Raw genomic sequence first — 26,241 nt, 5'->3', positions numbered from 1 at the left:
TAACATTATAAATAAATAATTAAAAATAATAATAACAAAACCGGCGTGCGTTCTAAAGTTTTTTTAAAACAGTCTCGTTGTGTGACCACAATTATTTATTTCAATTTTATTGAAGTTTTGTTACAAAGAAGTGTTTAGAAAAAAAATTATTATAGAATAAATAATTACTAAGAAAAAGATAAAAAAATAATCAATACAATTAATACCTAATTGTTGTCAAGTTTATTATAAAAAAAATCTTAAAACAAATACAACACTGCATATTTTAAAAAAAAGTACGTTTCAAAACGTCATTAACAATTACGGTTATTTTTAATTGGAAGTGTCACATTATGAGTTGTCAAATGGCAAAACAATTGTTTTAAATTTTTAAATAAAATGTTAATTTTATTAAATTAATAAATATTTGATATAAAAATTGTTTATATTAAAACAAATTAATAAAATTGCCGAGAGTGTGTAAAAGTTTTTAGAAAGTTATAATTTTTCTCATAATATTTCTAAGAATTTACAAGATATATCAACAATAGTTTAGTTAAATATTAAAATGAAAATGGAATGGAGATTTTACTGGTATCGAGGTAATTATATAAATTGTAACAATTTAAAATTTTTAAAAAAATATATAAAAGTTTTAAGGGAACTAATTAAAGAATAAGTTCCCCGTTTCAGTTTAGTGCTAGTTCTGTTCTAAATCATTTCTATTTCTGTTCTAGTTCTGTTGTAGTTCTGTTCTAGTTCTGTTCTAGTTCTGTTCTGGTTCTGTTCTAGTTCTGTTCTAGTTCTGTTCTAGTTCTGTTCTAGTTCTGTTCTAGTTCTGTTCTAGTTCTGTTCTAGTTCTGTTCTAGTTCTGTTCTAGTTATGTTCTAGTTCTGTTCTAGTTCTGTTCTAGTTCTGTTCTAGTTCTGTTCTAGTTCTGTTCTAGTTCTGTTCTAGTTCTGTTCTAGTTCTGTTCTAGTTCTGTTCTAGTTCTGTTCTGTTCTAGTTCTGTTCTAGTTCTGTTCTAGTTCTGTTCTAGTTCTGTTCTAGTGTTTTTCTAGTTCTGTTCTAGTTCTGTTCTAGTTCTAGTTCTGTTCTAGTTGTGCTCTAGTTGTGTTCTAGTTCTGTTCTAGTTCTGTTCTAGTTGTCTAGTTCTGTTCTAGTTCTGTTCTAGTTCTGTTCTAGTTCTGTTCTAGTTCTGTTCTAGTTCTGTTCTAGTTCTGTTGTAGTTCTGTTGTAGTTTCTGTTGTAGTTCTGTTCTAGTTCTGTTCTAGTTCTGTTCTAGTTCTAGTTCTGTTCTAGTTCTGTTCTAGTTCTGTTCTAGTTCTGTTTAGTGTTGTTCTAGTTCTGTTTTAGTGTTGTTCTAGTTCTGTTCTAGTTCTGTTCTAGTTCTGTTCTAGTTCTGTTGTAGTTCTGTTGTAGTTCTGTTCTAGTTCTGTTCTAGTTCTGTTCTAGTTCTGTTCTAGTTCTGTTCTAGTTCTGTTCTAGTTCTGTTTTAGTGTTGTTCTAGTTCTGTTCTAGTTCTGTTCTAGTTCTGTTCTAGTTCTGTTCTAGTTCTGTTCTACTTCTGTTCTAGTTCTGTTCTAGTTCTGTTCTAGTTCTGTTCTAGTTCTGTCCTAGTTCTGTTCTAGTTTGTTCCAGTTCTGTTCTAGTTCTGTTCTAGTTCTGTTCTAGTTCTGTTCTAGTCTGTTCTAGTTCTGTTTCTAGTTCTGTTCTAGTTCTGCTGTTCTAGTTCTAGTTCTGTTTCGAGTTCTGTTCTAGTTCTGTTCCTAGTACTGTTCTAGTTCTGTTCGAGTTCTGTTCTAAATCAGTTGTACTTCTGTTCTAGGTTCTGTTCTAGTTCTGTTCTAGTTCTGTTCTAGTTCTGTTCTAGTTCCTGTGCTATTTCTGTTCTAGTTCTGTTCTAGTTCCTGTTCTAGTCTGCGGTTCTAGTTCTGTTCTAAGGTTCTGTTCTAGTTCTGTTCTAGTTCTGTCTAGTTCTGTTTCTAGGTTCTGTTCTAAAGTTTCTGTTCTAGTTCTGTTCTAGTTCTGCTGTTCTAGTTCTGTTCTAGTTCTGTTCTAGTTCTGTTCTAGTTCTGTTCTAGTTCTGTTCTAGTTCTGTTCTAGTTCTGTTCTAGTTCTGTTCTAGTTCTGTTCTAGTTCTGTTCTAGTTCTGCTCTAGTTCTGCTCTAGTTTTGCTCTAGTTTTGTTCTACTTTTGTTCTACGTTATGTTCTAGTTCTGTTCTAGTTTTGTTCTGTTCTAGTTCTGTTCTAGTTCTGTTCTAGTTCTGTTCTAGTTCTGTTCTAGTTCTGTTCTAGTTCTGTTCTAGTTCTGTTCTAGTTCTGTTCTAGTTCTGTTCTAGTTCTGTTCTAGTTCTGTTCTAGTTCTGTTCTAGTTCTGTTCTAGTTCAGTTCTAGTTCTGTTCTAGTTCTCTTCTAGTTCTGTTCTAGTTCTGTTCTAGTTCTGTTCTAGTTCTGTTCTAGTTCTGTTCTAGTTCTGTTCTAGTTCTGTTCTAGTTCAGTTCTAGTTCTGTTCTAGTTCTGTTCTAGTTCTGTTCTAGTTCTGTTCTAGTTCTGTTCTAGTTCTGTTTTAGTTCTGTTCTAGTTCTGTTCTAGTTCTGTTCTAGTTCTGTTCTAGTTGTGTTCTAACTGTGTTCTAGTTGTGTTGTGTTCTGGTTGTGTTCTAGTTGTGTTCTAGTTGTGTTCTAGTTCTGTTCTAGTTCTGTTTTAGTTCTGTTCTAGTTCTGTTCTAGTTCTAGTTCAGTTTATATTCTGAGTTGTTTGAAATTTTGTTTACAAATTGATTAAATTTTTACGTCAATTTTGTTAATAAATTGTTTATAGATTTCTTGAGAGTCATTTTGGTTTAAATTTTACGTGGGGGTAAGAAACTGCATTATTTCTGATTTGTTATTGTTAAAATGTCATTGATTTTTATGTTTTTTTTTCTGATGTCATTAACATTAAATGTTAATAAATTTTATTTATATATTTTTTTGTTGTTTTTTATTAAAGTCTATAGAAAACGTCATTTTTATATTTGAACAATTGCCAATTTTACGCGTGTACAAATTATAACGGTTTTAACAATTTGTTTACACTATAAAGTTTTATAAAAAAATATAATAAATTATGTTTACTAAAAGAAGAACTGATAAGAAAAGGCATTAAAAAAGGAGAAAGAGTTTAGTTCTTATAATTTATTATATTCAATTAACTAGTTACATCAACGCTATTAATAAATTTGTTGAAGTTTAAATGATTCACTGTTATTAATAGGTTTATTATAAATTAAAAAAAAACTTTCCTAGAATAAACTTTAACATTTTAGATCTAATTTAATAATTGGAACAATTATAAGATAGATTTCTTAATAAATTTAATTAAAATTTTAAATTTCAACATTCTCTTTATTTAAACAAACACCGTTTTGTTCTATTTTATATTTAAGACATATTTTTGTATAATTTTCTTTTGAAAAAAATTCTAACAAAACTGATAAGTTAAATTAACAACAAATCGTTTAATTAGTCTCTCTCGTTAAAAATAAACATTAAATAAACAATTCAAAGGAATTACATTTTTTCCTAAAATAACGAAGAGTACTAAATGAGAATTATAAATGTTAATTACTGTGTAAAGTAAGACAAAAAGTTTAAAAAAAAATAAATAATAAAATTTGTCACTTAAATAGTCTAATTTATTTATTTTTATGATTTAAATAGCTAAAATTAAAAATACATTTAAAAACAAATATTTACTTGATAAGATTTTACTGGATTTGTTTTTCCAGTAAATAGTAAATAACAATTAGTTAAATTCCTACCTATAGGAATAGGTTAGTTATATTTATTTAATCATTTTAGCCGCTTACAATTTAACACTTTTTTATGGTTAAACAAAAATTTTTATCTCGAAATCCGTCTGCTGTAAATATGGTCATAAAGCAGGCGTCATTTAAATGTCAATCATGTTGTATTTTAATTTTTATATTTTATATTTTTTTTTTTTTTTGAGATTATAATTTTTTCCAAGTTTATAATCAAATTTAGATAAGTTTTTTCTTAAAACATTTACAGTTTCTACTAAATTCCATAAATTAGTCATAATATAGTCTAAAAAATTTTAAAACAGCTGTCAAAAATTAAAGCAACACGTGTAGAAAGATAAAAATTAGTTTTATTTTTAAGGAATTTTTTCAACAATTAAATTATTGTTAATACATAATTACAGTTTTATGATTATTTTAGAACAACTAGAACAGAACTAAAACACACCTGGAACTGACTAGAACAAAACTAGAACAAAACTAGAACAAAACTAGAACAGAACTAGAACAGAACTAGAACAGAACTAGAACAGAACTAGAACAGAACTAGAACAGAACTAGAACAGAAGTAGAACAGAAGTAGAACAGAAGTAGAACAGAACTAGAACAGAACTAGAACAGAACTAGAACAGAACTAGAACAGAACTAGAAGAGAACTAGAACAGAACTAGAACAGAACTAGAACAGAACTAGAACAGAACTAGAACAGAACTAGAACAGAACTAGAACAGAACTAGAACAGAACTAGAACAGAACTAGAACAGAACTAGAACAGAACTAGAACAGAACTAGAACAGAACTAGAACAGAACTAGAACAGAACTAGAACAGAACTAGAACAGAACTAGAACAGAACTAGAACAGAACTAGAACAGAACTAGAACAGAACTTGAACAGAACTAGAACAGAACTAGAACAGAACTAGAACAGAACTAGAACAGAACTAGAACAGAACTGGAACAGAACTAGAACAGAACTAGAACAGAACTAGAACAGAACTAGAACAGAACTAGAACAGAACTAGAACAGAACTAGAACTGAACTAGAACAGAACGGAACTAGAACAGAACGGAACTAGAACAGAACGGAACTAGAACAGAACGGAACTAGAACAGAACGGAACTAGAACAGAACGGAACTAGAACAGAACGGAACTAGAACAGAACGGAACTAGAACAGAACTAGAACAGAACTAGAACAGAACCAGAACAGAACTAGAACAGAACTAGAACAGAACTAGAACAGAACTAGAACAGAACTAGAACAGAACTAGAACAGAACTAGAACAGAACTAGAACAGAACTAGAACAGAACTAGAACAGAACTAGAACAGAACTAGAACAGAACTAGAACAGAACTAGAACAGAACTTGAACAGAACTAGAACAGAACTAGAACACAACTTGAACAGAACTAGAACAGAACTGGAACAGAACTAGAACAGAACTAGAACACAACCAGAGCACAACTAGAACACAGCTAGAACACAGCTAACAGAACTAGAACACAACCAAACACAACTAGAAGACAGAACTAAAACAGAAGTAGAACAGAAGTAGAACAGAACTAGAACAGAACTAGAACAGAACTAGAACAGAACTAGAACAGAACTAGAACAGAACTAGAACAGAACTAGAACAGAACTAGAACAGAACTAGAACACTAGAACAGAACTAGAACTAGAACTAGAACTAGAACAGAACTAGAAAGAACTAGAACAGAACTAGAACAGAACTAGAACAGAACTAGAACAGAACTAGAATAGAACTAGAACAGAACTAGAACAGAACTAGAACAGAACTAGAACAGAACTAGAACAGAACTAGAACAGAACTAGAACAGAACTAGAACAGAACAGAACAGAACAGAACTAGAACAGAACTAGAACAGAACTAGAACAGAACTAGAACAGAACTAGAACAGAACTAGAACAGAACTAGAACAGAACTAGAACAGAACTAGAACAGAACTAGAACAGAACTAGAACAGAACTAGAACAGAACTAGAACAGAACTAGAACAGAACTAGAACAGAACTAGAACAGAACTAGAACAGAACTAGAACAGAACTAGAACAGAACTAGAACAGAACTAGAACAGAACTAGAACAGAACTAGAACAGAACTAGAACAGAACTAGAACAGAACTAGAACAGAACTAGAACAGAACTAGAACAGAACTAGAACAGAACCAGAACAGAACTAGAACAGAACAGAACAGAACTAGAACAGAACTAGAACAGAACTAGAACAGAACCTAGAACAGAAAACTAGACAGAACTAGAACAGAACTAGAACAGAACTAGAACAGAACTAGAACAGAACTAGAACAGAACTAGAACAGAACTAGAACGAACTAGAACAGAACTAGAACGAACTAGAAACTAGAACAGAACTAGAACAGAACTAGAACAGAACTAGAACAGAACTAGAACAGAACTAGAACAGAACTAGAACAGAACTAGAACAGAACTAGAACAGAACTAGAACAGAACTAGAACAGAACTAGAACAGAACTAGAACAGAACTAGAACAGAACTAGAACAGAACTAGAACAGAACTAGAACAGAACTAGAACAGAACTGGAACAGAACTAGAACAGAACTAGAACAGAACTAGAACAGAACTAGAACAGAACAAATAACAGAACTAGAACAGAACTAGAACAGAACTAGAACTGAACTAGAACAGAACGGAACTAGAACAGAACGGAACTAGAACAGAACGGAACTAGAACAGAACGGAACTAGAACAGAACGGAACTAGAACAGAACGGAACTAGAACAGAACAGAACTAGAACAGAACAGAACAGAACAGAACTAGAACAGAACTAGAACAGAATAGAACAGAACTAGAACAGAACTAGAACAGAACTAGAACAGAACTAGAACAGAACTAGAACAGAACTAGAACAGAACTAGAACAGAACTAGAACAGAACTAGAACAGAACTAGAACAGAACTAGAACAGAACTAGAACTAGAAAGAACTAGAAACAGAACTAGAAAATTCTACCATAAAAATTCGATTAGTATGCATATGTAGTTTTCTTAGAAATAATTAAAGTTTTAAAAAGTAACCGGTTACTTTTTTTAAAGTAACCACATTTTTAAAACACTATTTTTCATTAGCCGCTCTTTAAAACTCCAATTTACAATATAAATACTATAATTTAGTTAAATTATTATAAAACACAGCCATTAAGTAACCGGTTCTTAGTCTAAGTAAACATTTAACAATTTTCAAGTGCTACTCAACAAAACTTAAAACACACAAAATATTACATTTGCTAAGTGTTACAAAAAAGCTTTTGATAAAAAAATTTAAAATAATTAAACAACAACAAACCAGTAACCGGTTTTTAAATAAAAACATTTTACTATAGTTTACTATTATGTACAATAGAAATGCAAAGACTTTACCCTCAGTTCGGAACTTATCACGTTCGCAAGAACTGGAAGTTTTGATACAGCTAATACTCTTAAAGCCTCTTTAAACACTAAACAAATTTAAAAGCTCAAGTACTTTTGATTCTCCTCAAAAATGACCGTAATTTATAGGTCTTTAAAGAACACTTCAAACTATATGTAATATTCCAAACTTAAACAAACACAGACAGTAGAGTATTAAAACAAATTGTAAATTATTAACAACAAAAATCCTATATAAACAATGAAAATTTAACAAAATATTATTATCAAATCAAAACCTTCTCCGCTACACCAAATATGTGTTATACTACTGCGAACGTAAAACAAAAAGTACTTTTAATACTTTACGTTCTCCCCTTCGCCCCATTTACCCATCAGTGTTTGAGCCATCAGCCTCATAATAATGAGGGTGATTTTATGATATTATTTTTTATTGATATTTTTTTATTACAGTTTATTAATTTATGACGTAGTATTATTTACCTTTTTTCTCTTGATTAAATAAACAAAACGGTTTTCTTTGTGTATGGCTCTGTTGAATGCAGGCAGCTGAAGAATAGATATGAGTGTATTGTGTATGTCAATGTCAGATTTATAAACAAAAATGAAAAAAAAAAACTACAAATTGACAATTAACAAATTATTTTCAACAAATGTATAACTAATGCCATGTGTTTATGACTAGGCAGACGGGAAGGTGGTCGATAGGAAATCTAAGGCTAGACTATAGGCTAGACAATAGACTATACTATAGACTACACTATGGACTAGACTATAGACTAGACTATAGACTAGACTATAGACTAGACTATAGACTATAGACTAGACTATAGACTAGACTATAGACTAGACTATATACTAGACTATAGACTAGACTATAGACTAGACTATAGACTAGACTATAGACTAGACTATAGACTAGACTATAGAATAGACTATAGACTAGACTATAGACTAGACTATAGACTAGACTATAGACTAGACTATAGACTAGACTATAGACTAGACTATAGACTAGACTATAGACTAGACTATAGACTAGACTATAGACTAGACTATAGACTAGACTATAGACTAGACTATAGACTAGACTAGACTAGACTGTAGACTTGACTGTAGACTAGACTATAGACTAGACTATAGACTAGACTAGACTATAGACTAGACTATAGACTAGACTATAGACTAGACTATAGACTAGACTATAGACTAGACTATAGACTAGACTATAGACTAGACTATAGACTAGACTATAGACTAGACTATAGACTAGACTATAGACTAGACTATAGACTAGACTATAGACTAGACTATAGACTAGACTATAGACTAGACTATAGACTAGACTATAGACTAGACTATAGACTAGACTATAGACTAGACTATAGACTACACTATAGACTAGACTATAGACTAGACTATAGACTACACTATAGACTAGACTATAGACTAGACTATAGATTAGACTATAGACTAGACTATAGACTAGACTATGGACTAGACTATAGACTAGACTATAGACTAGACTATAGACTAGACTATAGACTAGACTATAGACTAGACTATAGACTAGACAATAGACTAGACTATAGACTAGACTATAGACTAGACCATAGACTAGACTATAGACTAGACTATAAACTGGACTATAGACTAGACAATAGACTATACCATAGACTAGACTATAGACTAGACTATAGACTAGACTGTAGACTAGACTATAGACTAGACTACCGAATAGACTATAGACTAGATTACCGAATAGACTATAGACTAGACAATAGCCTAGGATATAGACTAGAAACTATAAACTAGACTATAAACTACACTAAAGACTAAACCATAGACCAGACTACAGACTAGACTATAGACTATACTATAGACTAAACTAAAGACTATATGTACTATAGATTAAACTATAGACTAGACTATAACTAGACTAGTCTATAGACTAGACTATACTGCAGTAAACTAGAAATGAACTAGAATATGAGTAGACTATAGACTAAACTAAAGACTAGAATATAGACTAGACTATAGACTAGACTATAGACTAGACTATAGACTAGACTATATACTAGGCTATAGATTAGACTACAGACTAGACTATAGACTAGACTATAGACTAGACTAGACTATAAACTAGACTATAGACTAGACTATAGATTAGACTATAGACTAGACTATAGACTAGACTAGACTAGACTAGACTATACTATACTATAGACTAACGACTAGACATATACTAGACTATACGATAGACTACTATAGACTAGACTATAGACTAGACTATAGGACTAGACTAGATAGAGACTATAGACTAGACTATAGACTGGACTATAGACTAGACTATAGACTAGACTACAGACTAGACTATAGACTAGACTAGACTATAGACTAGACTAGACTATAGACTAACTAGACTATAGACTAGACTATACACTAGACTATAGACTAGACTATAGACTAGACTATAGACTAGACTATAGACTAGACTATAGACTAGACTATAGACTAGACTATAGACTAGACTATAGACTAGACTATAGACTAGACTATAGACTAGACTATAGACTAGACTATAGACTAGACTATAGACTAGACTATAGACTAGACTATAGACTAGACTATAGACTAGACCATAGACTAGACTATATACTAGACTATAGACTAGACTATAGACTAGACTAGACTATAGACTAGACTATAGACTAGACTATAGACTAGACTATAGACTAGACTATAGACTAGACTATAGACTAGACTATAGACTAGACTATAGACTAGACTATAGACTAGACTATAGACTAGACTATAGACTAGACTATAGACTAGACTATAGACTAGACTATAGACTAGACTATAGACTAGACTATAGACTAGACTATAGACTAGACTATAGACTAGACTATAGACTAGACTATAGACTAGACTATAGACTAGACTATAGACTAGACTATAGACTAGACTATAGACTAGACTATAGACTAGACTATAGACTAGACTATAGACTAGACTATAGACTAGACTATAGACTAGACTATAGACTAGACTATAGACTAGACTATAGACTAGACTATAGACTAGACTATAGACTAGACTATAGACTAGACTATAGACTAGACTATAGACTAGACTATAGACTAGGCTATAGACTAGACTATAGACTAGACTATAGCGTAGACTATAGATTAGACTATTAACTAGACTACAGCCTACACTATAGAATAGACTATAAACTAGACCTAGAACAGAACTAGAACATTAACAGGAACAGAACGGAACTAGTATTGAACCTTGTATATATAGTCAATATGACAACATCATATACCAGTGTGGTCTTGATTAGTGTTATCAAGTCATACCCATTACCAAGGTAGTTAATAAATCTTTAGTGAATATAGTTTTTGGCGCCAAAAATTTATCAATCAAATTATGTTAATGCTATTGATAAGTTTGGTTAGCGTTTCAAAGAACATCATGACGTATGAGTGAAAAATAACATGATTTATTTTGCGTATTATTTTTCTAATATGCATAAAACTAATTAAATTAATGCATTAATCAAAGTATTTAATACTTAATTATATGTTAATGTAAAAGAAGTAATTTCCATATAAAATTTTTCTTGGTTATTAGAATCGTGTAGCTATTACGTTGCTAGATAATGAAAGGAATGACTAAATTGTTTTTATCTTTTCAAATTAACCGTTTTAATTGTTAACAATTGTAACTTCAAGTTTTTTTTAATCTTTTTTATTCATAATAAATATCATAAAAAGAAAATTTTCGTGTTTGGAATTTGAGTTTACAATAAAAACAATGTGTCAATAATTACATATTTTTTAAAACCTTGTGGAACAAATATAATTTTATCTTTAAATAATAACAAAAAAAGCTTTAAATTTAAACAATTAACTATTTGAAACTGAAGTTTTTTTTTTAAATTTAATAATTTCTAAGTAATTAATTAAATTACCTATTAATTATTTTAATTTAAACAATCGTGGTTCTTAACAATAAATACTTTTAAACGAGGAATTTTATCTATGAAAAAAAAGCCATTTAGGCGGTGATTTTCTTGTGATTAGGGGGATTTCTTTTAATTATGAAACATGTCACGATAATGAGCCCCTAATAATTAATAACATTTTTTCTCTTTATCTACTTACAGAAGAAAATGCTACAAGTAATTTTAACTCATTTTTTCGCAATTTGGATGATTTTATGCTGTTAAAGGGAGTGCCACGCGAAACGTGTCCCAATGAAACCGAAGACTCACCGTTAGATGAATTTCCTGAATATTTTACAGGTAAGTGGAAGGTTTTTTAATATTGAACACAAAAAATATATTTCATATAAACTATGTATATAATTAATATTAATTATAAATTATTACCCATTACTTTGCTAAATAATAACCCATCATACTTGCTAACAAGTCCATTAACATGGTGATAAATTAAATTAGTAAATTGAAATAAATTTAACATTGATTTTATTAGAAAACAAGGTTTTTCAATTTAAAAAGTCCATAAATTCTAATTTACAAAGTTTGAATTTATAAATTTGACAAAATCTATAGCGAGTAACCGTTTAAAATAGAAAAACTAATAGAATTGCTTTAAAAATTTCACAAAAATCCATTCCCTAAGAAATTTCCCTTAAAAAATCATAATTAGCCAAAAGTAACCACTTTCAAAATGAATCGTTACTTATCTAAAACTACTTTAAACTAACTTCTATTTACCTACCTTATAAAATTTTTAAGAAATTTTGAATTTTTAAGCGAGTAACCGTTTAAAACTATGAAAAATAATCGGTTTTTTAAGAAAAAATTTCAACAGAAATTCATAAAATTTCATTAGAAACGGATTGGCAAGGAAATTTTTCTCATAAAATCAATATTGGCGAAAAGTAACCACTTCCACAAAAACCACAAAATTAATCGTTACTTATCAGAAACGTCCTAAAATTATCTTCTATTTACCTCCCTTATAAAATTTTTAAGAAATTTTAACGTTTTAAGCGAGTAACCGTTTAAAACTACGAAAAGTAATCAGTTTTTTAACAAAAATTTTCAACAGATATTCTTTAAATTTAATTAAAAATTGATTGGCAAAGACAATTTTTTCATCAAATCAATAATGGCGAAAAGTAACCACTTCCACAATTAATCGTTACTTAGCAGGAATGTCTTAAAATGAACTTCTATTTATATTCCCTATACAAATTTTAAGAAATTTTGAATTTTTAAGCGAGTAACCGTTTAAACCTATGAAAAGTAATCGGTTTTTTAAGAAAAATTTTCAACAGATATTCTTTAAATTTCATTAGAAATTAATTGACAAAGAAAATTTCCCCATAAAATCAATATTGACAAAAAGTAACCACTTTCAAAATTAATCGTTACTTAGCAGAAACGTTCTGAAATTAGCTCTTATTTACATTCCTTATAAAAATTTTAAGAAATTTTGAATTTTTAGGCGAGTAACCGTTTAAAACTATGAAAAGTAATAGGTTTTTAAACGAAATTTTTCGACAAAGTTTCTTAAAAATTCGTTAGAAAAACGTTGCCTAAGAAAATGTTTGCTAAAAATCAAAATTGGCCAAAAGTAACCACTTTGGATAATACTCGTTACTTGGCTAAAAATGCTTAAAATTGAATTAATTACGCATAACATATTAAATTTTCTAGGAATTAACAAATTTTACACGAGTAACCGTTTAAATAAGAATTAAGTAACCGTTTTTTTTATTAAATTTTTTAATAAAATTTCTTAAAATTTTACAGGAAAACTATTATATTGAAAATTTTTTGGCTATAATCAAAATTGGCTAAAAGTAACGACTTTGGAAAATACTCGTTACATGGCTAAAAATGCTTAAAATTGAGATAGTTAGGCATAACACATAAAATTTTTCAAGAATTAACAAATATTACACGAGTAACCGTTTAAATTTGTATAAAGTAATCGGTTTTTAAGAAAAAATTTTTGACAAAAATTCATTTAATTTTGTAAGAAAACTAAAACCTAATAAATTTTTCGTCTAAAAACAATATTAAAAAATAGTAACCACTTTCTTAAAGTTACAACACTAAATCAATAAATTTGCAGTTTGAAGTTATCAGTTAACAAAGATCTCTTGATATTTTAAAGCTAAATAACCATGAACTTGAATTTTCTTCTAAAAAAAAGCACTTCAAAAATTTAAGCTTGACAATATTCTAGACACTTAACTGTAAATTCTAAACGCCATTTTGTTCAGCCATTGTGGTTTTTTATGTACAACAAAAAAATGCAACTTCAATAATGTATAAATAAATTATCATCTAAAGATAAGGCATATCTCCCAGTGTGGTTAACTTGGGAGTCAACTGAAGTCAAGTGCTTCCGTGCTTTTCTATATAAAATTATTAAAAATATACAATCATATTTTTTAATAAAGATTTTAGATAAGTACAACTTAAAATCGATTATAAATAATTTTTCTATAATTTACGTGTTTTACTTTAAATTTATTTATCAATTGAATTTAACATTTATTTTCCTTCTAGTGGAACAACTGCGCCAGGGTTGGGTTGTTTTGCACGTCATAGCTGCCGTTTACTTCTTTATCCTATTGGCCATTATATGCAACGATTACTTTTTACCCACCGTCGAGTGTATTTGTGAGGATTTGAATTTGTCGAAAGATGTGGCGGCAGCCACATTTATGGCTACGGCCACTTCTATGCCGGAATTTTTCACCAATACCATTAGTACCTTGATAACACATTCGGATATGGGTTTGGGCACCATTATTGGTTCACTGATGTTTAATACACTAGGTGTGGCAAGTTTGGCGGCCTTGGCTATCAATAAGGTGAGTAAATATCTTAAAAATATAATATTTAACACGAGTAACCGTTTTAATTTCTGTTAAGTAATCCTAATTTTAACAAAATTCTTAAGTAAACTTTCATTAAATCCCATGAAAAGTGAAATTATAACAAAAAATTTCACCTAAAATCGAAATTGGGAAAAAGTAACCACTTTGAAAGTTAGTGGTTACTTAGCCCAAATAACTCTATTTTCAATTTAAATCACTTCAAATATGAAAATTTTCAAAAATTATCAAAATTAAGACGGGTACCCGCTTCAAATTCTATTAAGTAATCGTTATTCGCATACAATTTTTAATTATTTTTCAATAAAATTTTAAGACAAATATATTTATAACAAAAAATTTCACCTAAAATCCAAATTACGTAAAAGTTACCACTTTAAAAATTAGTGGTTACTTAGCCCAAACAACTCTAAATTCATTTTAAATCACTTTAATTATGAAAATTTCTTAAAACTAGCAAAATTAAGGCGGGTACCCGCTTCAAATTTGCATAAGTAACCATTATTCGAATAAATTTTTGATAAATATTTTGATAAAATTTTAAGACAAATACATTTATAACAAGATCCCCTAAATACATTTATAACAAGATCCCCTAAAATCAATATTCTGAAAAAGTAACCACTTTGAAAATTAATGGTTACTTATCCCAAAATACACTAAATTCATATTAAATCACTTTAACTATGAACATTCTTTAAAATTACCGAAATTTAGATGGGTACCCGCTTCAAATTTGCATGAATTACCGTTATTCGAATAAATTTTTAATAAATATTTTGATAAAATTTTAAGACAAATACATTTATAACAAAAAATTTCACCTAAAATCAAAATTGGGAAAAAGTAACCACTTTAAAAATTAGTGGTTACTTGGCCCAAACAACTCCAAATTCATTTTAAATCACTTTAATTAAGAAAATTTTGAAAAATTATTAAAATTAAGGCGGGTACCCGCTTGAAATTTGCATAAGTAACCGTTATTCGAATAAATTTTTTATAAATATTTTGATAAAATTTTAAGACAAATACATTTATAACAAAAAATTTTACCTAAAATCAATATTGACGAAAAGTAACCACTTTGAAAATTAATCGTTACTTAGTCCAAACAACTCTAAATTCAATTTAAATCACTTTAACTATGAACATTCTTTAAAATTACCGAAATTTAGACGGGTACCCGCTTCAAATTTGCATAAATAACCGTTATTCGAATAAATTTTTAATAAATATTTTGATAAAATTTTAAGTCAAATACATTTATAACAAAAAATTTTCCCTAATATCAATGTTTCGAAAAAGTAACCACTTTGAAAATTGATGGTTACTTATCCCAAAATACACTAAATTCATTTTAAATCACTTTAACTATGAACATTCTTTAAAATTACCGAAATTTAGATGGGTACCCGCTTCAAATTTGCATAAGTTACCGTTATTCGAATAAATTTTTAATAAATATTTTGATAAAATTTTAAGACAAATACATTTGTAACAAAAAATTTCACCTAAAATCAAAATTGGGAAAAAGTAACCACTTTAAAAATTAGTGGTTACTTGGCCCAAACAACTCCAAATTCATTTTAAATCACTTTAATTAAGAAAATTTTTAAAAATTATTAAAATTAAGGCGGGTACCCGCTTGAAATTTGCATAAGTAACCGTTATTCGAATAAATTTTATAAAGGTTTTGATAAAATTTTAAGACAAATACATTTATAACAAAAAAATTTCCCCTAATATCAATATTTCGAAAAGTAACCACTTTGAAAATTAATGGTTACTTAGTCCAAACAACTCTAAATTCAATTTAAATCACTTTAATTATGAAAATTTCTTAAAATTATCGAAATTTAGATGGGTACCCGCTCCAAATTTGCATAAATAACCGTTATTCGAATAAATTTTTTATAAAAATTTTGATAACATTTTAAGACAAATATATTTATAACAAAAAATTTCCCCTAAAATCAATATTCGGAAAAAGTAACCACTTCAGAAATTAATGGTTACTTATCCCTAAATACACTAAATTCATTATAAAACACTTTAACTATAAAAATTTCTTAAAATTTTCACATTTAAGGCGGGTACCCGCTTCAAATTCAACTAAGTAATCGTTATTCGAATAAAATTTGTATCTATATTTCAATAAAATTTTAAGAGAAATCCATTTATATTAAAATTTTTCACTAAATATCAAAATTGCCAAAAAGTAACCACTTTGGAAATTAATCGTTACTTGCTTAAAATTATCATAATTTTAGTCTTAATCACTCACACAATTAAATTTTCTTAAAATTATCTAAATTAAGGCGGGTACCCGCTTTAAATTTGACTAAGTAATCATTATTCGAATAAAATTTTTAGCTACATTTCGATAACATTTTAACAGAAATCCATTAGTATTACAAATTTTCATTTAAAATCAAAATTACCAAAAAGTAACCGCTTTGGAAATTAATCGTTGCTTGTTATTCGAATACGATCAAACATTAATCGTTACTTGTCCCAAACTACCATATTAAAAATAATCTTAAAATTCTATTTCAGCCCGTCCAACTCGATTGGTGGCCCATTGCTCGCGATTGCTTTATCTACGGTTTCAACACTATCATTCTGATCATATTGGCCTGGGGTGGTGAGATCACCTTCACCGAATCCTGTGTCATGATGGGTTTCCTGATCATTTACTATTTGGTTACTTTCAATAATAATAAATTTATGCCCGCCATCAGAGTGTTTGTGGAGGATAAATTGGGTTGCTGCTTTTCGACCAGATACGGTAAGCTTTTGTTTTGTAGTAGAAAGCTTTCAGACAGTTTTATAATAAATTTTGATAACTTTTAGATTTAACTGAACCACCAGAGAACAGTGCCAAAGCTAAATTGCCCACCAAGAAAGATCCCTTGACCGGTAATGGTTTATTTGTTATTAATCTGCCCGAAAATACCAATTCCATGTCGTCGAGGGTGAATCTGACACATTCGAAAAGCTGTAAGTATAAATTACTAGAAAGCTTAAATTATAAAAAGCTTTAAGTTTAGCTACTTGTTTAAAGTTAAATAAGTAAAGTTGTCTAGTACAAATTTAAAGCTTTTTTTGTATTAAAAGCTTTTATAAAGCTTTCTGGTATTAAAAGCTTTATTAAAGGCTTTTATTAAGTTTTTTTGTATTAAATGTTTTTATGTATTAAGTTTTTTTTAAGAAAAGCTTAAATTGAGCTTTTTGTATTAAAAGCTTTCATGGAGCTTTTTTTGTTAAAAAGCTTTCATGGAGCTTTTTTTGTTAAAAAGCTTTCATTTAGATTTTTATTAAAAAGCTTTCATTTAGCTTTTTATTAAAAAGCTTTCATTTAGCTTTTTATTAAAAAGCTTTCATTTAGCTTTTTATTAAAAAGCTTTCATTTAACGTTTTATTAAAAAGCTTTCATTTAACGTTTTATTAAAAAGCTTTCATTTAACGTTTTATTAAAAAGCTTTCATTTAACTTTTTATTAAAAAGCTTTCATTTCGCTTTTCATTAAAAAGCTTTCATTTAGCTTTTTATTAAAAAGCTTCCATTGGGCTTTTTTATAAAAAAAGCTTTCATTAAGTTTTTTATACTAAAATCATTGAGCTTTTTTTATACAAAAATCTGTCTTTGAGCTTTTTTCTATAAAAAGCTTTAATTAAGCATTTTTGTATTAAGAGCTTTCATTGAGCTTTTTTTGTATAAAAAGCTTGTATTGAGCTTTTTTTGTACTAAAAGCTTGTATTAAGCTTTTTTGTATTAAAAGCTTTTATTGAGCCTTTATGTATTAAAAGCTTTCTTTGAGTTTTTTTGTTAAAAAGCTTTCATAAAGCCTTTTTTGTCAAAAACCTTCTAAAGACATACGCTTAATACTCACTTCTTTTTTTCTTCTTCCATTTTTAGGGGATGGTGATGAACAGACAATGACACTTCCTCCCAGTCTTTATTCTCTACCTCGCGGCGAATCAAAGCTTATGAAATTTTGGTGGTTCTTTACTTTCCCACTTAAATTTATCCTGTCCATACTGATACCCCATCCCATAAAATATCGTAAATTATATCCGTTATCCTTTATAATGTGCATCATTGCAATTGGCGCCAATGCCTATATGATCGTTTGGATGTTGACCTCGTTTGGTAAGTGAAAGCTTTTAAAAGTTTATATTTTGAAAATTGTAATAATTTTTTATTTCCCTTTAAAGGTGTCGCCATTAATGTACCCACAATTATTATGGGTCTCACCTTTTTGGCTGCCGGCTCTACTATGCCCGAGGCAGTGTCCAGTGTGATTTCGTTAAGAAATGGTAAGTTGGCACTTTTTTCGTCTGGACGAGCTTAAATAAGCTTTAAGCTTAAAGTTTTAATTTTGATTTCTAAGTGAAAGCTTTTTAAAAATTTAGAATTGTAAAGCAAAGCTTTAAAGCACTTTTGTTTTAGAGCTTGTGCTACATAAATCAATTTTATGACGAGTAATCGATTAAAAATCTGTTTAATCGATTTAAGAAAAAGTAACCACTTTGTAAAGTACTCGTTATTAGGCTTAAAATTCTTTAAATTTTTTTAGTATTGATGAAAACTGAATTTTACCCAGAAATTCTTATAGTTTAGATGAGTAACCGCTTAAAAATGGGTTAGGTAACCGGTATTCGTAAAGTAACCACTTTATAAAGTACTCGTTATTAGGCTCAAACTTCTTTAAATTTCTTTAGCATTGAAGAAAAATAACTTTTACCCAAAAATTATTATATTTTAGGCGAATAACCGCTCAAAAATAGTTTAAGTAACCGGTATTCGTAGAGTAACCACTTTGTAAATTACTTGTTATTAGGCTCAAACTTCTTTAAATTTCTTTAGAATTGAAGAAAAATAACTTTTACCCAAAAATTCTTATATTTTAGGCGAATAACCACTTAGAAATAGTTTAAGTAACCGGTATTCGTAAAGTAACCACTTTTTAAAGTACTCGTTATTAGGCTCAAACTTCTTTAAATTTCTTTAGCATTGAAGAAAAATAACTTTTACACAAAAATTCTTATATTTTAGGCAAATAACCACTTAAAAATAGTTTAAGTAACCGGCATTCGTAAAGTAACCACTTAAAAAATTACTCGTTATTAGTCTCAAACTTCCTTAAATTTCTTAAGCGTTGATGAAAACTCACTTTAACCGAAAAATTCTTATATTTTAGCCGAGTAACCGCTCAAAAATAGTTTAAGTAACCGGTATTCGTAGAGTAACCACTTTGTAAATTACTTGTAATTATGCTCAAACTTCTTTAAATTTCTTTAGTATTGATTAAAAATAAATTTTACCCAAAAATTCCTAAATTTTAGGCGAGTAACCGCTTAAAAATAGTTTAAGTAACCGGTATTCGTAATGTAACCACTTTGTAAAATACTCGTTATTAGGCTCAAACTTCTTTAAATTTCTTTAGTATTGATTAAAAATAAATTTTACCCAAAAATTCCTAAATTTTAGGCGAGTAACCGCTTAAAAATAGTTTAAGTAACCGGTATTCGCAAAGTAAATACTTTGTAAAGTACTCATTATTAGTCTCAAACTTCTTTAAATTTCTTTAGTATTGATGAAAACTAACTTTAACCCAAAAATTCTTATATTTTAGGCGAGTAACCGCTTAAAAATAGTTTAAGTAACCAATATTCGCAAAGAAACCACTTAAAAAATTACTCGTTTTTAGTCTCAAACTTCTTTAAGTTTCTTTAGTATTGATGAAAACTGACTATTACCCAAATATTCTTATATTTTAGACGAGTAACCGCTTATTAGTTTAAGTAATCGGTATTAGTAGAGTAACCACTTTGTAAAGTATTCGTTATTAGGCTCAAATTTCTGACGAAAACTGAGGTTTACCCAAAAATTCTTATATTTTAGGCCAATAACCGCTTTAAAATATTTTAAGTAACCGGTATTCGTAGAGTAACCACTTTGTAAAATACTCGTTATTAGGCTCAAACTTCTTTAGTATTAATAAAAATTAATATTTAGCCAAAAATTCTTAAATTTTAAGCGAGTAACCGCTTAAAAATAGTTTAAGTAATCGGTATTCGTAAAGTAATCACTTTGTAAAGTACCCGTTATTAGTCTCAAACTTCTTTATATTTCATTAGTATTGATGAAAACTGACTTTTACCCAAAAATTCTTATATTTTAAAAGAGTAACCACTTAAAAATAGTTTAAGTAACCGGTATTCGTAAAGTAACCACTTTATAAAGTACTCGTTTAGGCTCAAACTTTTTTAAATTTCTTTTGTATTAATGAAAAATAACTTTTACCCAGAAATTCTTATAATTTAGACGAGTAACCGCTTAAAAATAGTTTAAGTAACCGGTATTCGATGAAAATTTTTAGCGTAATTTTAATAGAATTTCAAGAGAAACTTATTGGTAATGAAATTTTGTGTTTAACTTCATTATTAAGAAAAAGTAACCGCTTTGCAAATTACTCGTTATTAGGCTCAAACTTCTTTAAATTGCTATATTATTGAAGAAAAATAACTTTTATCCAAAAATTCTTACATTTTAGGCGAGTAACCGCTTAATAATAGTTTAAGTAACCGGTATTCGTAAACATTTTTACAGGAATTTTATTAGAATTCCAAGAGAAACTCATTGGTAATGCAATTTCGTGTTTAATTGCATTAATAAGAAAAAGTAACCACTTTGAAAATTACTGGTTACTTTACCCAAAAGCATTTAAATTGAATAAGAATTGTTATAAAAGTAGTTTTGTTGGAAAATTTTAACATTTTAAGCGAGTAACCGCTTAAATATAAGTTAAGTAACCGATATTCGCTACACATTTTTAGCCGAATTTTATTAGAAATTTAGGAGAATCTCAGTGCTAAAGAAATTTTTTGTTAAATTTCATTATTAAGAAAAAGTAACCACTTGGCGAAATACTCGTTACTGCTCAAAAATAGTATAGAAAAGTAACCATATTGCTCTCTTATTTCTATTTATAGGAAATTTTATAATTTTAATTAAAATTTCATTGTTTTTGTTTTTGCAGGTGAAAGTGGTATTGGTGTCTCTAATTCATTGGGTGCCAATTCCTTGGCCATTCTTCTGTCCCTAGGTGTACCATGGTTTATCAAGAATTGCATGAACTATGGCATGGCTGATGGTATGAACCGAATCAAAATTGCTGCTCAGGGTATAGAATACAGTATTTTAATTCTAATGCTGTGCACTTTAACACTCTTCGTGGGCCTGAGTTTAAGTGGTTATCGTCTAACCAAGCGAGTGGGTCTGCTGCTCTTTATAGTCTATGTGGTGTTTATCGTTTTACAAATACTAATCGAAATGAATGTATTCTTCCCCAAACAATGTAGTTAATTAGAAAAACCAAACAAACAAATACTTATAAATTAAGACTGTTTAGTTGTTAAAAAAAAGTGAAATCAAGATTTCAAATCTTGGAAGGAAACCCCGCCCCCGCAGTAGCAGAAAGAAAACCAACGAAACAAAAAGAAGCTTTTTTCCATAAGAAAACTTTTGTTAAAAACCAAATATTAATGTCTTTTTAAAAAAACGCAAATTAATGTACAATTTTTTTTTTATTAATTATTTATATTATTATTATTTATAAGTTTATAATTTATTATAGAAAAAATGTCTACCAAAACCTTAGCCTTTAAAAAAAAATTTTTAAACAAATGTTTTAAATTTATTTTATTTTCATTGAATTGTTAATTATTTGTTTTTTTTTTCATAAATATACTCAAGTTTAAGTTTTGTATGTGAAACATGCTTCTTATATTTCTTGTAAATTTATTCTTATTTTACATTTTGTATACGCTTGTAATTTTAAATTTAGTTTTGACGTTAGCTTTAAGAATTTATTGTTATTTAGTATTAAGTAAGAGAAAATAAAAAACGATATTTTTAAAAAACGAAAAAATTATAAAAAAAAATTGAATAACATTTTAATAAAAGGGAAGGTCTACAGTCTATAGACTAGACTAGACTATAGACTAGTCTATAGACTAGTCTATAGACTGTAGTCTATAGACTGTAGTCTATAGACTGTAGTCTATAGTCTAGTCTATAGTCTAGTCTATAGTCTAGTCTATAGTCTAGTCTATAGTCTAGTCTATAGTCTAGTCTATAGTCTAGTCTATAGTCTAGTCTATAGTCTAGTCTATAGTCTAGTCTATAGTCTAGTCTATAGTCTAGTCTATAGTCTAGTCTATAGTCTAGTCTATAGTCTAGTCTATAGTCTAGTCTATAGTCTAGTCTATAGTCTAGTCTATAGTCTAGTCTATAGTCTAGTCTATAGTCTAGTCTATAGTCTAGTCTATAGTCTAGTCTATAGTCTAGTCTATAGTCTAGTCTATAGTCTAGTCTATAGTCTAGTCTATAGTCTAGTCTATAGTCTAGTCTATAGTCTAGTCTATAGTCTAGTCTATAGTCTAGTCTATAGTCTAGTCTATAGTCTAGTCTATAGTCTAGTCTATAGTCTAGTCTATAGTCTAGTCTATAGTCTAGTCTATAGTCTAGTCTATAGTCTAGTCTATAGTCTAGTCATAGTCTAGTCTATCGTCATAGTCTAGTCTATAGTCTAGTCTATAGTCTAGTCTATAGTCTAGTCTATAGTCTAGTCTATAGTCTAGTCTATAGTCTAGTCTATAGTCTAGTCTATAGTCTAGTCTATAGTCTAGTCTATAGTCTAGTCTATAGTCTAGTCTATAGTCTAGTCTATAGTCTAGTCTATAGTCTAGTCTATATCTAGTCTATAGTCTAGTCTATAGTCTAGTCTAGTCTAGTCTATAGTCTAGTCTATAGTCTAGTCTATAGTCTAGTCTATAGTCTAGTCTATAGTCTAGTCTATAGTCTAGTCCGTCTAGTCTATAGTCTAGTCTATAGTCTAGTCTATAGTCTAGTCTATAGTCTAGTCTATAGTCTAGTCTATAGTCTAGTCTATAGTCTAGTCTATAGTCTAGTCTATAGTCTAGTCTATAGTCTAGTCTATAGTCTAGTCTATAGTCTAGTCTATAGTCTAGTCTAGTCTATAGTCTAGTCTATAGTCTAGTCTATAGTCTAGTCTATAGTCTAGTCTAGTCTATAGTCTAGTCTATAGTCTAGTCTATAGTCTAGTCTATAGTCTAGTCTATAGTCTAGTCTATAGTCTAGTCTATAGTCTAGTCTATAGTCTAGTCTATAGTCTAGTCTATAGTCTAGTCTATAGTCTAGTCCTATAGTCTAGTCTATAGTCTAGTCTATAGTCTAGTCCTATAGTCTAGTCTATAGTCTAGTCTATAGTCTAGTCTATAGTCTAGTCTATAGTCTAGTCTATAGTCTAGTCTATAGTCTAGTCTATAGTCTAGTCTATAGTCTAGTCTATAGTCTAGTCTATAGTCTAGTCTATAGTCTAGTCTATAGTCTAGTCTATAGTCTAGTCTATAGTCTAGTCTATAGTCTAGTCTATAGTCTAGTCTATAGTCCTAGTCTATAGTCTAGTCTATAGTCTAGTCTATAGTCTAGTCTATAGTCTGTCTATAGTCTAGTCTATAGTCTAGTCTATAGTCTAGTCTAGTCTATAGTCTAGTCTATAGTCTAGTCTATAGTCTAGTCTATAGTCTAGTCTATAGTCTAGTCTATAGTCTAGTCTATAGTCTAGTCTATAGTCTAGTCTATAGTCTAGTCTATAGTCTAGTCTATAGTCTAGTCTATAGTCTAGTCTATAGTCTAGTCTATAGTCTAGTCTATAGTCTAGTCTATAGTCTAGTCTATAGTCTAGTCTATAGTCTAGTCTATAGTCTAGTCTATAGTCTAGTCTTAGCTAGTTAGTCTAGTCTATAGTCTAGTCTATAGTCTAGTCTATAGTCTAGTCTATAGTCTAGTCTATAGTTAGTCTATAGTCTAGTCTATAGTCTAGTCTATAGTCTAGTCTATAGTCTAGTCTATAGTCTAGTCTATAGTCTAGTCTATAGTCTAGTCTATAGTCTAGTCTAGTCTCTATAGTCTAGTCTATAGTCTAGTCTATAGTCTAGTCTATAGTCTAGTCTATAGTCTAGTCTATAGTCTAGTCTATAGTCTAGTCTATAGTCTAGTCTATAGTCTAGTCTATAGTCTAGTCTATAGTCTAGTCTATAGTCTCAGTCTATAGTCTAGTCTAGTCTAGTCTATAGTCTAGTCTCTAGTCTAAGTCTATCTAGTCTAGTCTATAGTCTAGTCTATAGTCTAGTCTATGTCTAGTCTATAGTCAGTCTATAGTCTAGTATATAGTCTAGTCTATAGTCTAGTCTATAGTCTAGTCTATAGTCTAGTCTATAGTCTAGTCTTAGTCAGTCTATAGTCTAGTCTATAGTCTAGTCTATAGTCTAGTCTATAGTCTGTCTATAGTCTAGTCTATAGTCTAGTCTATAGTCTAGTCTATAGTCTAGTCTAAGTCTAGTCTATAGTCTAGTCTATAGTCTAGTCTATAATCTGTCTATAGTCTAGTCTATAGTCTAGTCTATAGTCTAGTCTATAGTCTAGTCTATAGTCTAGTCTATAGTCTAGTCTATAGTCTAGTCTATAGTCTAGTCTATAGTCTAGTCTATAGTCTAGTCTATAGTCTAGTCTATAGTCTAGTCTATAGTCTAGTCTATAGTCTAGTCTATGTCTAGTTATAGTCTAGTCTATGTCTAGTCTATAGTCTAGTATAGTCTAGTCTACAGTCTAGTCTATAGTCTAGTCTACAGTCTAGTCTATAGTCTAGTCTATAGTCTAGTCTATAGTCTAGTCTATAGTCTAGTCTATAGTCTAGTCTATAGTCTAGTCTATAGTCTAGTCTATAGTCTAGTCTATAGTCTAGTCTATAGTCTAGTCTATAGTCTAGTCTATAGTCTAGTCTATAGTCTAGTCTATAGTCTAGTCTATAGTCTAGTCTATAGTCTAGTCTATAGTCTACTCTATAGTCTAGTCTATAGTCTAGTCCAACGGTTCCCAAATGGGGGTCCGCGGACCCCTAGTGGTCCGTAGTAAAATCCTAGGGGGTCCGCGAAGACGAACGAAAAAAAACCATGAATAAACATAAATAAAAAACTGGTATTCCGGAGTATGAAGTTCAATTCAAAGACAAGCTTATTACAGATTTAAGTTTATCAAATTGTAAGCAAAAGTGTTCTCGTTTGAAAGGACTAAAATTATATATTTCCAAAATAGAGGTGACTCTTTATCCATCTCTTTATAAATATTCCAATCCGACGTGATACACAGATTTTAACTTGATTTTGTCGACCAATACATATTATTAAATTAACATCAGAAAATCCATAGCGTTTCGCGTAAATATGTAGCCAAAAACCATGAAGTAAAATCATTCGTTGGTATTTTAAAATTCAAATTTAAGTTCCAAATTCACAGTACTTTAACAAAGAGTTCAAATCATATATTATGCGGATAACGCATTCCGCAACAACATAGAAGAAGTCCAACTTTCTTATATTATTTTCCCGAAAACTTACTCACTTACTCAGTTCACCCTTTGCAATCGCAACAAATTTTTGAAACGTGACTCCTTAAGCACATGTGACAATATTTGATAAAGAAACCTTTTTGCTACCTTGAAGAAAAATGAACATGAAAGATCTCACGATCATAAAATTAAACATCATGTTAACATATCAACAAAGAAGTCATTCTATCTTCAAAACATGCAATTGAAAACCTATCTGAAATATTATATTTCTCAATGTACGGGAAAAAAATATGTATGGGGGTCCTCGAAATTAAATAAGTTCTTCAAGGGGTCCGCGAAGTAAAAATCTGTGGGAACCGCTGGTCTAGTCTATAGTCTAGTCTATAGTCTAGTCTATAGTCTAGTCTATAGCCTAGTCTATAGTCTAGTCTATAGTCTAGTCTATAGTCTAGTCTATAGTCTAGTCTATAGTCTAGCCTATAGTCTAGTCTATAGTCTAGTCTATAGTCTAGTCTATAGTCTAGTCTATAGTCTAGTCTATAGTCTAGTCTATAGTCTAGTCTATAGTCTAGTCTATAGTCTAGTCTATAGTCTAGTCTAGTCTAGTCTATAGTCTAGTCTATAGTCTAGTCTATAGTCTAGTCTATAGTCTAGTCTATAGTCTAGTCTATAGTCTAGTCTATAGCCTAGTCTAT

The 26,241-nt window shown here is 29.5% G+C and overlaps 1 protein-coding gene across 1 annotated transcript; it reads left to right on the top strand.

The window, feature by feature from the left end:
* Positions 1 to 432: 432 nt before the first annotated feature.
* LOC119611784 (sodium/potassium/calcium exchanger 4) lies at positions 433 to 21,665 on the top strand. Its single transcript, XM_037967476.1, has 8 exons — positions 433 to 581; positions 11,390 to 11,527; positions 13,775 to 14,082; positions 16,663 to 16,894; positions 16,960 to 17,106; positions 18,025 to 18,258; positions 18,324 to 18,425; positions 21,152 to 21,665. Exons 1-8 carry the CDS (start codon positions 548 to 550, stop codon positions 21,475 to 21,477), a joined length of 1,521 nt encoding a protein of 506 aa, XP_037823404.1. The 5' UTR covers positions 433 to 547; the 3' UTR covers positions 21,478 to 21,665.
* The last annotated feature ends 4,576 nt before the right edge of the window (positions 21,666 to 26,241 follow it).

The sequence above is a fragment of the Lucilia sericata genome, unplaced genomic scaffold (assembly GCF_015586225.1).
Source record: "Lucilia sericata isolate MDLA Ls3-8-SP2 unplaced genomic scaffold, ASM1558622v1 Contig001530F_arrow, whole genome shotgun sequence".
In the NCBI taxonomy this organism is placed as follows: domain Eukaryota; kingdom Metazoa; phylum Arthropoda; class Insecta; order Diptera; family Calliphoridae; genus Lucilia; species Lucilia sericata.
The sequence above is the reverse complement of the archived record's forward strand: the minus strand, read 5'-3'. Positions and strand labels throughout refer to the sequence as shown.

Coding starts and splice junctions, on each gene's coding strand:
- LOC119611784 (XM_037967476.1), top strand. CDS start 548: ATGAAAATGGAATGGAGATTTTACTGGTATCGAG. Junction 11,528..13,774: donor ATTTCCTGAATATTTTACAG/GTAAGTGGAAGG, acceptor TTTTCCTTCTAG/TGGAACAACTGCGCCAGGGT. Junction 18,259..18,323: donor TTGGATGTTGACCTCGTTTG/GTAAGTGAAAGC, acceptor TTCCCTTTAAAG/GTGTCGCCATTAATGTACCC.